At 40.3% G+C, this 14383-nt stretch overlaps 1 protein-coding gene across 1 annotated transcript in view; it reads right to left on the bottom strand.

Moving 5' to 3' along the window:
* Positions 1 to 926: 926 nt before the first annotated feature.
* PARP15 (poly(ADP-ribose) polymerase family member 15) overlaps positions 927 to 14383 on the bottom strand; it is a 33809-nt gene continuing 20352 nt past the window's right edge. The window contains exons 9-13 of the mRNA XM_028110579.2: positions 12508 to 12714; positions 12277 to 12420; positions 7410 to 7543; positions 3398 to 3572; positions 927 to 3085 (exon numbers count right to left, since the gene is read on the bottom strand). Coding sequence (XP_027966380.1) covers positions 2796 to 3085; positions 3398 to 3572; positions 7410 to 7543; positions 12277 to 12420; positions 12508 to 12714 — 950 coding nt within the window. The 3' untranslated portion in view covers positions 927 to 2795. The remainder of the gene's footprint in view (positions 3086 to 3397; positions 3573 to 7409; positions 7544 to 12276; positions 12421 to 12507; positions 12715 to 14383) is intronic.

Raw genomic sequence — 14383 nt, 5'->3', positions numbered from 1 at the left:
ACTGCCGGTCAGAACTATATCTCAGGGTCTCTGGTCTCAGATCAGTCAGGTACCATCAGCCAGAACTCTGGAAATCCATAGAAAAGAAACCTGTTTTGTCAGTGACTAGCAAAGTTAAAGACTTCTAATTTGGGTTAACCTGAAACAGTGGGTTATTAGGAAAGAAGTAGAGACCATTTTAGTCATATGGATGGAGAATGCCAAGTCAACTGGAAAGGAGATGGACATAAAGGGTGGAAAGGCATTTAGCTTCGGACTGATGGAAGGTGGAATTTATAATAACTATATGATTATCAATTAGCTGGGGCACCTGGGTGGCTCAGTCGGTTAAGTGTCTGCCTTCAGCTCAGGTCATGATCCCAGGGTCCTGGGATTGAACCCCTCATGGGGCTCCCTGCTCAGGGAGTTCTCTCTCTTTGTTAAATCAATCAGTCAATCAATCAATCAATCTCGATTGGCTTATATTTTGTTCCTCAAGAAACCATCACAACTTTAATAACATGGATATATTATACTTGAGACTTCTTTGTCTTCTAGTGAAGTAGGAGTACAGCAAAATAAATTGGGGGGGTCTTTGAGCAACAGCATTGGAGGAGACAAGACAGCAGTTCACATTGCAAGTAAAAGCCTACCTAACCTACGTAAAAAGGGTTTTTACGTGTTCTGTGTTCCAACCTGGCTCACTAGAATTCTACACTGGGGTTGGGAGCCAAGGCCCATGCACTAACAGAGCATTATTTAACCTTGCTTTGCTCTCTAGGACTCTATTTCCCTCGAGAAGTTCAGGACGCACTGTCTCATTGAAGGTAGATCATGCTCTTTACATCTCATAATCCAACCATATATTTATTTAGAAATATGGGGCACCCTACTTTGACATGACATTTATGTAGAGACATACAACGAAATACCATGCAACCATCAAAATGATAGGTAAAATATTTAATGACATTGGGGAAATGATACAGATATATTGCAAAATGAAATTAGATTATTAAACTATAAGGAAAGATGATGACATTTTAAAAACCTTACAGTTATATATACATAAAAGGAAAATATATAGTGGAATAACTTGGCCATTAAGATGATATTTACAGAAAAAATTAATAACATGAGGGTAACACTTATAATGTTAAATGAAAAAAGGTAGATACAATATTGCATAATTAAGTAATAGAATGAAGTGTGACTTTGCCTTTGTTGAAGGTGGATGTAGAAGAAAGGAGAAGGGAGGACGTAAGAATGTTGGCAGTGGTCTCCTGTGAATGCCGCAGTTATGAGTGATACACAGTTTGGTGAAGGGAGTTATTTCTTTAAGCTTCCCTGTACTCCTTTTAATGTGCATGTGCTTATTTACGATTATGTAAACACTTCTTAAATGACTTCAACTCTTGATAAGTGATGCTTCAGGATAAGCTAAGTATTTCAAGAATTTACCTAACTCTAGTATAATAGAGGGAAGAGACGAATCTGAAGGGCCACCATCTGTAAAAGGAAGGAGATGCTCTGTGTCCCTCCAGAACATGGGACGGTGATCGGCAGGCAACAGACATAGAAGAACAGATTTCAACTCAGTGTAAACAAGAGTTTTCCAATAGTTCAAGTTGTCTCACGATGGAGTAAGTGATCCTTGAGATGTAGAGTGTTAGAAGTGGTCAAGCAGAGGCTTGAGGGCTTTATGCCCTGGGAGTGGGGGGCGGGGGGAGAAAGATGAGGGGACAGTGGGCTCAGATGACCTCTAGAGTCCTTTTCACTGCTCACATTTTATTAATGTATCAGTCATTCACTCATTTATACAGCCTCTAAGATGCTCCCCAATGATCGCTGTCTACTGGTGTCCAGGCGCTTATGTAAGTCCCGCTTACACTGAATGAGCTGATCTGTGGAACCAACAGGATACTGTGGAAAAGATGGAGTGTGACTTCCGAAGCTAGGTCATAAAAGACATCATGGCTTCTCCTTCCTCTCTCCCGAATTGCTGACTGTGGAGTACCATGTCATGAGCAAGCAGCCTAGAGAGGACCATGGGGAGAAAAACTGAGGACTCCTGCCAGCCAGCAAAAACTTTCTATTTAAGTGGAAGCAGACCTTCCAGCCCCAGTCAAGCCTTCAGAAGACTGCATCCCCTGCCGACATCTTTACTCAAGATCGGGAGAGACCCTAAGTCAGAACGACCCAGCTAAGCCATGCCTGAATTCCTTACCCACAAAGCCACTAAATTTTGTAGTAATTTGTTATGTGGAGTTAGACAGTGGTACAACACACTTTTACCTGATTTATTCCACAACAGATTTGCTTCAATCATTCTAGCTGAGCTCTGGCTACTAAGTATTCCTTCAGGAGGCAAAATTCCCAGCTGTTGCAGATGCACATTAGCAGCCTATTCATTTAATAGTACCGTTGAGCCCAACACAGTTTGATGTCTTAACATGTTCTATAAGAACAATGACATCTTGGTTTTAAAGTGATTCATCTTATTTCTTCTCTGCTAGACAAAAGTAATGTGCTCTCTTTGTTCTCCTACACATTTGGTGTCTGTAAACAGTTGTAGCTATCATTATGTCATCCACATTTCTTAGCTTCCACTCATCAATATGCTCAGAAAAGAGGTATGCTACAAATTGCAATAGAGCATTTTTAAAAGGCTGTTTTCAGCATGTTAGCACCTAACAGAGAGATTTTTATCTACATAAACAAGCCAAAGGCAAAGACAAAAACCCTATAAATTGTTCTTATAAATAGATGACTAAATCATCTCTTTGAGATAAAAAAAAAAAGAAACAACCTATTTTTTAACACCTAAAAGTTATGAGATATTCTGGGTAAGCTTGATTATCAGAGAATACCACAAATAGCTTTGGATATTGTGTATCATCTGTGACAGAATCAAACAGATCCGTGGGATTGTGAGGGTTCTTTGATGGAGGGGTAACTAATCCTGCATGTCCACGTGTGTAGACTCCTGTAAGTACTCGTACAACATAAATATGCTTTCTGCCATTGCCATCTGGTCTGGAATATATATCATCAGCAGAATAGCTGGCATCAACAGCAAAATAGGTTCCTTTTCCATAGGCTGCACCTGTAAAGAGAAACACAAAAGCCTTCCTAAAAAAAACATAAAATTATCACTGTATGTAGAACCATGTCCAAACCTGACACAACATTTTTTAATGCCATTCTTGCCCACCCAAGCCACTTTTCATCATTTCTAAAATTCACTCCATCTATCCTCAGAAGGTTGCCAGCCTCCTTTTGGGTGAAACACCAAGAGCTCTATCCTGATAATGACAAGATGGCTGCCATCTGTGGTCCTGCACTGCTTGGGTGTGAATAGTCAACACTAGAGTATCATTCACCTCATTCTGGTCAGCCAGATTACCCGATTCCTTACCATTCTTCCCAGCATAACTGCGATTAAAGCCATGCTGATTGACATATGGCACTGAGTCTGCATCTGTCCCATGGAACAGGACTCTCTCATTATCTGTATGGCCATTCTTCAAGTCCATGTGCTTTTTCTTTATCTGGTAGCTCTGCCAGAGGCATATATTCTGTATCTTCTCAATCTGCAAATGGCAAAAAGCAAAACATTTTGAAAATGACTTTAGAGCTCAGTATACTCTGTTTGTTGTGGATTTTATTTTATTTTTATTTTTTAAAAGATTTTATTTATTTGACAGAGAGAGAACACAAGCAGGGGGAGTTGGAGAGGGAGAAGCAGGCTTCCCGCAGAGCAGGGATCCCCATGTGGGGCTTGATCCCAGGACCCTGGGATCATGACTTAAGCCAATGGCAGACGCTTAATGACTGAGCCATCCAGGCTCCCCTGTTGTGGATTTTAAAGTAGCAGTTTGAAAGAGAAGGACAAGTACTGGAGGAGAGGAAGAAGGAAAAGGAAAAGAAAACACAAATAAACAACAAATTCAGAGAGTAGGTAGCTTTCTGCCTTTAGAAAAATGCTAGGTTAAGAGCATCTATACTTTGTGATTGTGCTTATTATAACTTATTTTATATAACAGAACTTATAATTTATATAAAAATGTTTACCTATATATATTCCCCGGAATTCCTGGAGATTCACTCGCATTCAAATCTTACTCAAGGGGCACCTGCATGGCTCAGTGGATTAAACATCCAACTCTTGATTTTGGCCATGGTCATGATCTCAGGTTTGTGAGATCCAGCCCCATTTCGGGCTCCACACTGGGTGCGGAGCCTACTTAAGATTCTTTCTCTCCCTCTCCCTCTGCTCCTAACCCCCTTCTCTCTCTTTCTTTCTGTTTCTCTCTCTCTCTCTCTCCCCCTCTCTAAAAAAAAATAAGGAAATAAGGAGTACCTGGGTGGTTCAGTCAGTTAAGCGCTTTTTTTTTTTTAGATTTATTTATTTATTTGAGAGAGAGAGAGAGACAGAGACAGAGACAGAGAGCATGAGCAGGAGGGGCAGAGGGAGAGGGAGAGAGAATCTTAAGCAGACGCCATGCTAAGCATGGAGCCAGAGGCAAGGCTCGATCTCACGACCATGAGACCACAACCTGAGCCAAAACCAAGAGTCAGATAGCCACCGACTCTTGATCTCAGCTCAGGTCTCAGTCTCACAGTTTTGAGTTCAAGCCCAGTGTTGGACTCCGTGCTGGGCATGGAGCCTACTTAAAATAATAATAATATTAATAATAAAATAAATAAAAATGAATTTAAAAAATAAAACAAATTCTTACTCAAAAATGTGTAATCATTCAGTAATTATTTCCTTAACTTCTTCTGATCTCTAAACCCATTCCATTCACTTCTTCTAATACAGTTCTTCTGCATTGCTCTAATTATGGTCATAAATCACCTCTTAACTGCCTAATCTAATGACTACTTCTTTCTAGACCCTCAATAGCATTTCAAACCATGAATCATCCCCTCCTTGAAATTTTGTCCTCCTTTTTTTTCAAAATATCATTCTCTATTGGTTCTCCTTCCTTCTAGAAAATGAATTTAACATACATTCAGTAATCATCTATTGAACAGCTACTATGAATCAAGCACTGTGTTGGATCTCTGCCCTCAAGAAACTTTCAGTCTAGTGGGGGAGGAAGACAAGTAAAAAAATCTCTCCCTCTTAGAGTGATAAGGGATGGATTAGGAGAACACATATGGAGTATGAAAGCATAAGAAAGGGATCCATATAATCTAGGTCTAGGAAGAGAGGAAGAAATCTGAAAGGCTGATGTCCTAGAAATAAAAGAAGAGAGTTCAAGAAGAACTGAGTGCACCCCCATGTTCACTGTGTTATTCACAATAGCCAAGACATGGAAGCAACCCAAGTGTCCACTGATAGATGAATGGATAATGAATATGTGGTATATATATACACATGCACATACACCCAATAGAATACTATCCAGCCATTAAAAAGCATAACATCTTGCCATGGACCTTGAAGGCATTACGCTAAGTGAAATAAGTCAGACAGAGAAAGACAAATACCATATGGTTTCACTTATATGTAGGATCAAAAACAAACAAACAAAACCCACAAAAAATAAACCCAGGCTCATGGAGACAGAAAATAGATTGATGGTTGCCAGAGGCAGGGGTGGGGTGTAGACAACATGAGAGAGGCCAAAAAGTGCAAATTTCCAATTATAAAAGAAATAGGTTACGGGGATGTAATACACAGGATGGTGACTATGTTAATAATACCAAATTGCATATTTGAAAGTTGCTAAGAGAGTAGATCTGAAAAGTCCTCATCACAAGAAAAAAATTTTCTTGTAACTATGTATGATGATGGATGTTAACTAGACTTATTGTGGTGATCAATTTGCAATATATACAAATATCAAATCATGTTACATACCTGAAACTAATACATGTCAATTATACCTCAATTTCAGTAAATAATTAAAAATAAATACATAAATAAGAATGGAGTAGTTACCTGTAGCAGATGTTAAGGAGAAGCCAAGTCATAAAGGCAGGAGGGAAAGTTGTTTTGAGACAGAAGAAGACCTCAAGCAGAGTGTTGAAATTTTGCAATAGGGAATGCATGAGGGAGTTGACTGGAAGAAGCAATAGAGGATTCCAAGCACCTGGAGAGTCCAGCAGAGGTTGGGGACCATGAATTAAAAATAGTTTTATCTAGGGGCAGCAGGAGAGAAAATATATTATGGAATTAATCCAAAATTGAGGTGTTTCAAAATGGGTAAAATAAAAGGCCTTTAAGAGCCAAGAAAGCTGCAGATATTGGGTAAACAAAATTGAACCAGGTTCTTACCCTCTCAACAGCTTTTAACATCAATGAAGCATCTCCTCCTTTGAATTCTGTCCTTTCTACAGGAGTCTCTCTCTTTTGATTTTCTTTCTCAGGAAGTAAGTTCACTCAGTGGGTATTGTGTCCCACGCTATGCTAGGCATCGGGCTGGGTACTGGCAAAGCAGCTTCTACTTTAAGAAGCCCACTGTCTAGTGGGCGAGTCAGGCATGTGAAAGCTCATGAAAACACAATTTCTTGAGTGCTATAATGCGATTAAGTACACAGTTTTATGGAAGTAGCAGCTAGATTTTTAAATGACTAGGCTGTCACACCCTGCTCTGACATACAGGGTACGATAATGACCTTCTAATAAACTCCTGTACTTTACTGGCTAAAATGTTTTATGCAGCATGGCGGACATTGTGGGAATCCCTGAATATCCATTCCACTTCATCCACATTGTACAGCAACTGCTGGTCTGGGTGGAGTTGGACTCACTTATAGTTCTCAGGTGGAGCCTGATTGGGTTTGACCAATCAGGGTAATCTCATGATTATGAGATGGGATAATCTGGGGGGAATCACACAATGATGGCATTTGATAGCCCCGGTCCAAGCCAATCAACATATATATAGCACTCTCCTGACATAGATTGGTTGGAGTGGTCTGCTCAACACAAAGCCTGGGACTCTTATCCAATGGTTGTGTCCCTTCCATGGGATGTGAATGGAGGAAGCAGAGACGCCCTGACTGCTATCCGCGGCTATCCTACAATTATGAAGGGAGTCCAGCCTTCAGAGGAAGCTGACCCTGTGGATGGCAAAGCCAGAGAAACTGAATCTAACTGTTCCAAAGACCATCCTACTTATGCACTTTCCATTAATTTCTGATACATTTCTTCTTGTTTAATCAGTTTGAATGGGTTTGTTTTTAAATTGTAAGTAAAAGTATCCAAACATATATATGTCGCTTTTGGGAATCTCCTTCATTACTGCTAATGAATGAACCATGATATTTGAAGTCTATGGAGCTTGAGTAAGTCTAATTAAATATAGTAAGATATAAAGGAAAGAAGAGTGTTATGTTAGTTCCTTGTTAGTTTAACTTTCATATTAGTTAGTTCTTTGATAGTTGAAAGAAGTAATTTTGTAACACAATATTACCTTCTCTATTTTGTAGGAAAGACAAGTCTCAGAGAACTTGTCCTTTATGGTGTCATATTCTGACTGTCCGGGATATAGCTTGATCACACAGGACAGCTGCTTATTCATGTCAGCCCAGTGTTCAGGAAGATTACCTGGAAAGTCAGCATTTGGTGAAAACACAATATCCATTTCTAGGGATCTCTGAAAATCAGGGCACTTCCTCTGTTTTTATTTGGCATTCATCTAATCCTGGTCTTTGAAAAAAAACAAACAAAAAACACCAAAAAGCTACACATTTCACAGTTGCTTCTTTTATCATCCACAGATGAAATGAATGGTTCTGACATATATGACATATATTAACTAATGGCCTAGCTAAAATATTTAGGTATACTTGTTTCACTATAGCTTGAAATTGTAATTTCCCCAGAAAGCTCTGTGGAATTAACTCCATAAGAAACTGATGTGTAGGGGCGCCTGGGTGGCTCAGTTGGTTGAGCATCCGACTCTTGATTTCAGTTCAGGTCTCAGGCTCAGGGTTGTGAGTTCAAGCCCCACATTGGGCTCCACAGTGGGCATGGAGCCTACTTTAAAAAAAAATTTAAAAAACCTAATGTGTAAACGTGAAAGCTGATTTATTGATGTTTTCATGTTTATCAGTTTTATTTAGTGTGCTTCTTTATTATTTTCTTCTGAAATATGATTACCTTGCTAAAGATATTTAAAGCACATTTTTCTGTACCTTATCTTCTACTTTCTAAGTAGAGAAAGCCCCATAATAAAGAAAATAGCAGAAATACTAAGTGAATACTTTCATATAAGGTGATGATGCTCAAAATTTTCCTTTGCTTTCCAATGGCTTCCAGAACCTTCTAACACATTGAGGCTACACATCAAGTTGCTGAGACAGCATGACTAGTAGAAATATGGACAGACTGTATTAGAGAAGGAAATGCCAGAAAATGGCAAAGCACCACAGGTAAAGGCCAAAGGATTTCTCCTTACAAAGCCAGAATTTACTCATTTTTAGTGCAAGATATACAGGCCTAGGAGAGCGATCAGACACTTCCTTCCTGTTTAGCAAGTCCATCCAGGGAACGAAGTTCTGTTCACAAAGGGAAGCATCAAACCTTAATCTGGAAGCTCTCTTCAAATTCCACTATAAAAGAGTTTTTTCTGGAGAACTTTCCCACAGCAGGACGTGTAGTTTGTGCAAATTAAATTCTTTCCTTTCTTCCACCGTCCAATCCCTCCAGAGCTTTTGGCCTAATCATGTCGAGTCCTAGGTCTTAGAGTCTTCTTGAACCTGCTACTTTCTTTTCTCTGAAAACAGCAGGCAAGCCTGAGAAGTAAGTACTTTGGACTCTCTCTTCCTTTCATGCCATGAGGTTGCAGAGCAGAAAATACCAGTGCTTGGAATCAGAAGATCTGATCAGCCTCAACCTGTGACGCATGGAGTAAGTAATACCACTTCTGAGTGAATTTTCATTTTCTCTTTTATAAAATGGAACTGATAAAATCTGCTCTATTAATCACCTCATGGGATTGTTTCAAGTTTAAAATATAATAAAGGGTGTAAAAGCACTTTTAGGGAATCCTTTATAAACATAGTTATTATTCCTAAAAAACAACTAAACTTGATCTTTTCTACATCCCAGAGGTGTTCATATTTAAAGAGGGAGTAAGGGGCACCTGGGTAGCTCAGTCAGTTGGGTGTCTAACTCTTGATTTCAGCTCAGGTCGTGATTTCAGGGTCGCGGGATAGAGGCCCGTGGCAGGCTCTGTGCTCAGTGCAGAGTCTGCTTGAGATTCTCTCTCTCCCTCTCCTTCTGCCCCTCCCCACCGCTCATTCACACTCTTTCTTTCTCTCTCTCTCTCTCTCCCTCTCTAAAATAAAATGAATAAATCTTTAAAAAAAAATAAAGAGGGAGTAAAGTTTAAAGACAAGGGTATTTTCTTGAGAGGAATAACTTAAATCACACCCTTAAACCACCCCAAACTGTGCTACTTATTCTGCCTGTGACCAAAGGTGACCCTGGATGGACAATTTAGAGATGAGAAAACCGAGTCCCAGGAAGGCTGAGTATTCGCACATCCAACGTTACATGGAAGGCCACCATCCAAGGAAGGAAAAGAAGTGTGTTCTAGTGACTCACAGCCCAGTGTTTCATGGGAGGTAACATGATGGCTACCTTTCTTCAAGTGTTTACCACATACCAGGCACCTTCCTGAGCACTTTTCCTATAAATTTCTTTTAAAAGATAAAGGTCACTCTACTTTCCCATTCCCAATCGTTGGGATAAATACCCTCCTGCACCTCTCCTTGTGCATCCTGCCTCAGTTTCCTCTCCACAGGTAGAGTTGGGGTGACATACCAAGAATCCTGGCTTTGCCTTCAGCCTTCACTCTCTCTACCTTCATAGTCTCCACGGATAATTGGATCCATGCTCAATGGCTTCAACTCCCACCTACTCACATGACTCCCAGGTCTGTGTCTCTAGGGCCTGATATTCAATACATGCTCAGTAAAAGCACTCTGAATCAATGAATAGCTTTAACATGCTTTGGAAAAACATCTGCTCAAATCAAACTCCAAGTTGTTCTCTGTAAGTTCTCTCTTCAAGAGTCCACAAGATAAATTCTTACTAAAATCTAAGTTTATCTCTGCCAACAAACTTCCCTTCATCTGACATTTTATCTGCATTATTCCTTTCATCTAACAACAAAGATTACATAAGGTAGTTTTGTTGTTGTTGGTTTTTGCCCCAAGTGCCATTGGGTCACTGGTCTGCTCTGTTCAGTTATCTTTTGTTTGCTTGTCTCTTTCTGTCTTTTTTTCTTTTTTTTTTTTACGAGAGAGAAATGGGGGAGGGGAGGGGCAGAGGGAGAGGGAGAGAGAGAATCTTAGGCAGGCTCCACGCCCAGTGCTGAGCCCATCCTGAGGCTCCATCTCGACCCTGAGATCATGACCTGAGCCAAAATCAAGAGTCGGATGCTTCACTGACTGAGCCACCCAGGCGCCGCCGTCTATTTTTTAAATTTCATGAGTCATTTTAAATTCTTGGTGTAAGCAGGGAGTGGATGAACCAGATTCAGTTAATTTTTCACTTATAAGGACTAACTGCTCTTATATATATATTTTTAAAGATTTTATTTATTTATTTGAGAGAGCGAGAATGAGAGAGAGAGAGCACATGAGAGGGGGGAGGGTCAGAGGGAGAAGCAGACTCCCTGCTGAGCAGGGAGCCCGATGCGGGACTTGATCCTGGGACTCCAGGATCATGACCTGAGCCGAAAGCAGTCGCTTAACCAACTGAGCCACCCAGGCGCCCTACTCTTATATTTAAATATAAATTTTCCTCTGCAAAAACCAAAGGGGGAAAATGTTAATTTATATATCCCTAGATACCCTACTAGGTATGTATTTTTATACATAGGTATGTGTTTTATATATCCCTAGATACTCTAGTAGGTATGTATTTTTTTTTTAATTTTACTTATTTATTTGAGAGAGAGAAAGAGAGCAGGAGCAGGGGGAGGGGCAGAAGGAGAGGGAGAAGCAGAGTCCCTGCTGAGCAGGGAGCCCAATGGGGGGCTCAATCCCAGGACCCCCAGATCATGACCTGAGCTGAAGGCAGATACTTAACTGACTGAACCACCCAGGTGCCCCTCTAGTAGGTATATGTTATTTTTAACTGTCCAGCAGCCTTTTCCTCCTCTTCTGGTAAAAGCATCCTGAATTTCGTTTGGTGAACAACTCTTCCCCATTGCTTCAGAGTGATCCCCTTCAGTTCAAGGATAGAGCATGTGACTCTGGCCCCTTCAGTTCAAGGATAGAGCATGTGACTCTGGATTGGCTGATTAGCATAATTCCAGTTCCCTAGCTGCAATGATGACCTAAGCCAATTCAGTCAGAAGGAATTTCAGCCTTATGTGAACACCTCTGTTCCCAGGGATCATGTTCTTGGTGATGAGAATATATTACCCCTGGATATACCCTTTCCTATTGGATCTGACCATGTAAGGATATGGTCCTGAAACTGTTAGCAGCCATCTTTCACCATGTGAAACGTGAGGATAAAGACAACGCAGCTGAGAAGAGACTGAGAGATGAAGAAAGTCAGGGTCTAGGTTATATAATATGAGCACCTGGATCAAACTGGACTTGAAGCCAGATATGCCTGGACTTTATAGACCTGTGAGTCAATTAATTTCATTTTTTCCACAAGCCAACTTAAATTGGATTTTCTATTACTTGCTATTGCAAGAGCATTAACAGATCCAACTATTATTTTCATTTTCATTTATTGTGTGTATATGTAGCTCTGAACATGTGCTGTGTGTGAAGGCACATTGAAAAGAATTGTTGTCAGGACGTAAGTGTAGAGAGAACTGAAATTCCTACTGGCAGTGTCAGCCAACCACTTCCAGTTTAGGGAGGCTGCTGATGACGGGTACACTCCATCACTAGTAAAACTCACAGTGCTCTATGAGTGGGTGCTTAAAATGGGCAAAAACCGTGATTGCAAGAGGAGGCTGCTTTTCTAATTATTTTCACAGCAGTACAGAAGCCTCAAAATGGGGGAAAGGGGAGCAGGTCAATACAGATACTTAAACATAATGCATAAACACATACCTTACAGAGAAGCAACTGGGAATCTGCCTGCTCATGAAGTAGTACAACCAAATGACCCTGACCACTCCCTTCTTCCATCTGCTTCTATTCCCAGGCCAACTTCTCTAGCAGTGGGTAATCCATAAACCAGTATTGGTCAGCCAGTTCACAGCTACAAGGAGCACTGAGGGTCAATACTAACCCATAAGTCAATAATGAGATAACTGGCTAGGATGTTCAAAGCCTATCCCCCTCTTTCTGCTTCCTTACTTCTATTCTTTTTCTGTTCCTTTGCAATTCCTGTTTTCCAGGAGCGATTTTGCCCCACAGAAGAATCAGCGGTCGGGAGGTGGCGTTCCATAGTTCTTGTACTTGTCCCATATATTATAGGAGGCCGTCTATAGAATCCTAAAACTGATAAAACAATGAGCATTAATATCTACACATCTGCTATATGATAGGAGAGATAATCACATGATTCTCTAAAGAAGATCATCTTACATGCAGTCTCAAAGCATGTGGACTGAAGGGCAGGTGATGTGGAATTTTCTCTCTTTTTCATGTTGTCATAGAATACATTTAGCAATTCAGATAGAAAGATGACAACTTTAACTTTTTGTAACGATGGGGTGGGATGTTTCTGTGCAAAGTCTGTAATAGCACTGATCATGTCATCAGCAACTGTGGTTGGGTTTTTTCCAGCATTGCCTGAAAAAGAAACATTTTTTTAAGTGACCAGAAGAAGCTTTAGCTGGTGTTAGTCAAGTGATGAGAACTGGCAAATGCAGTTTTTGGTGCTGAGAAAGAAGCAAGCAGCCCAACAGCCAGAAGTGGATCTGGCACTCAGAGCTGTGTCTTCATGTTCTCTGGCTGAACATAAACAATTTCATAGAATGTCATCCCATGTAACCACTCTGTGGGTGTGATGAATTTAGCCAAACACAACCACTGAATAATCATGTCTGACCACAGGCAAGAACACTAACCAAACCACAAAAATGGCCAAACATTTCCCATCTTGACGAATAGGAGCAAGCGCTGTTTCATTAATAATTACAACTTCAGCCATAATCTTCTCTCCTTCCAGGTAAGATATCCAATCATAGAACTATGCCAGCTTCCTCAAAGTATCCAATCCAGAGCAAAACCCCACGTAGTTGAGACCGCCACAAAGCTACCCAACACAAGCTCAAATCCATTAATAAGTCCTATTATTATTAGGTCACGACCTCTTGGTGAGATGCTGCATAGTTCCTCATAGTGTGTGTTCCCATTGGTCTTTAACTGAAGGGCATTGGCAGCGCAGAGAACAGAGCAGGTGATCTGGGTGCAGAAGACCTGGGTTTGTGTCCTGGTTCTCCACAGATTAGCTGTGTGATCTTGGCTAAGTCATTTGATCCCTCTTATATTAGTTCGCTAGGGATGCCATGACAAATTGCCATGACTTGGCTTAAGCAACAGAAATTTATTTCCTCGCAATTCTGGAGGCTAGAAGTCGGATATCAAGGTATTGGAAAGATTGGTTTCTTCCGAGGCTTCTCTATGAGACTTGTAGATGGCTGGTCTTTACCCTGTGTCTTCACATGGTCTTCTCTCTCTACCTATGGATGTTCTAATCCCCTAACTAACAAGGACACTGACCATATTGGATTAGGGACCACCCTACTGATCTCATTTTAACTTAATTACCTCCTGAAAGACCCTCTCATCAAATACAGTCACATTCTGAGGTACTGGGGATTAGAGCTTTCAACATATGAATTTGGCAGGGAGAATACAACTCAGCCCACACCACTTCCAAACTTCAATTTACTCAACTATAAAACTGGGGTGATAATAGAAGGTAATAGCTAATAAATAGAAGGTAATGGGGAGATAAGAATGTGACAGCTAAGAATATAGTAATTAAGAGCGTAATGGTAACAAAAACCATGTGATGTAAAAAAAAATGTAATGGTTGAAATGTGCAGACCAAGCTGCCTGGGTTTGAACCTAGTTATGTTGCTTACTAACTATGTGACCTTGTACGTTAATACGTCGAATTCTCATTTGCAAAATGTGGAAATTAAGAGTCAGGGGTGGGCCTAGGTTTTGTAGGGTTTGAAATTTATACATCTCAGAAAAAGAATATAAAATAAAATAAAATATTTATAATCAAAAAAGAAATCACAATAAAGTATACATCTTGAAATTTTGAAAACCATATTCCCAGCTCAACTCTTCCTAGCTGTATTCCAAAAATGCTTGCAGCCTTTCCAATGCTCAGTGCCAGGAAAAGTCTGAGAAGTCAAAGTGGGAAGAAACAGTGGTCCTAATCCACAGTGGTTACAATAAGCTTTAGTAAATCATATCATCATGTGATGGCATTATTAGGGCC

This window comes from Eumetopias jubatus, unplaced genomic scaffold (genome assembly GCF_037043125.1).
Source record: "Eumetopias jubatus isolate StellerSeaLion01/CBP00866 unplaced genomic scaffold, mEumJub1_p1.0 scaffold_1, whole genome shotgun sequence".
Lineage (NCBI taxonomy): Eukaryota > Metazoa > Chordata > Mammalia > Carnivora > Otariidae > Eumetopias > Eumetopias jubatus.
Note: the sequence above shows the minus strand (reverse complement) of the source record. Positions and strands in the feature narration are given on the sequence as shown.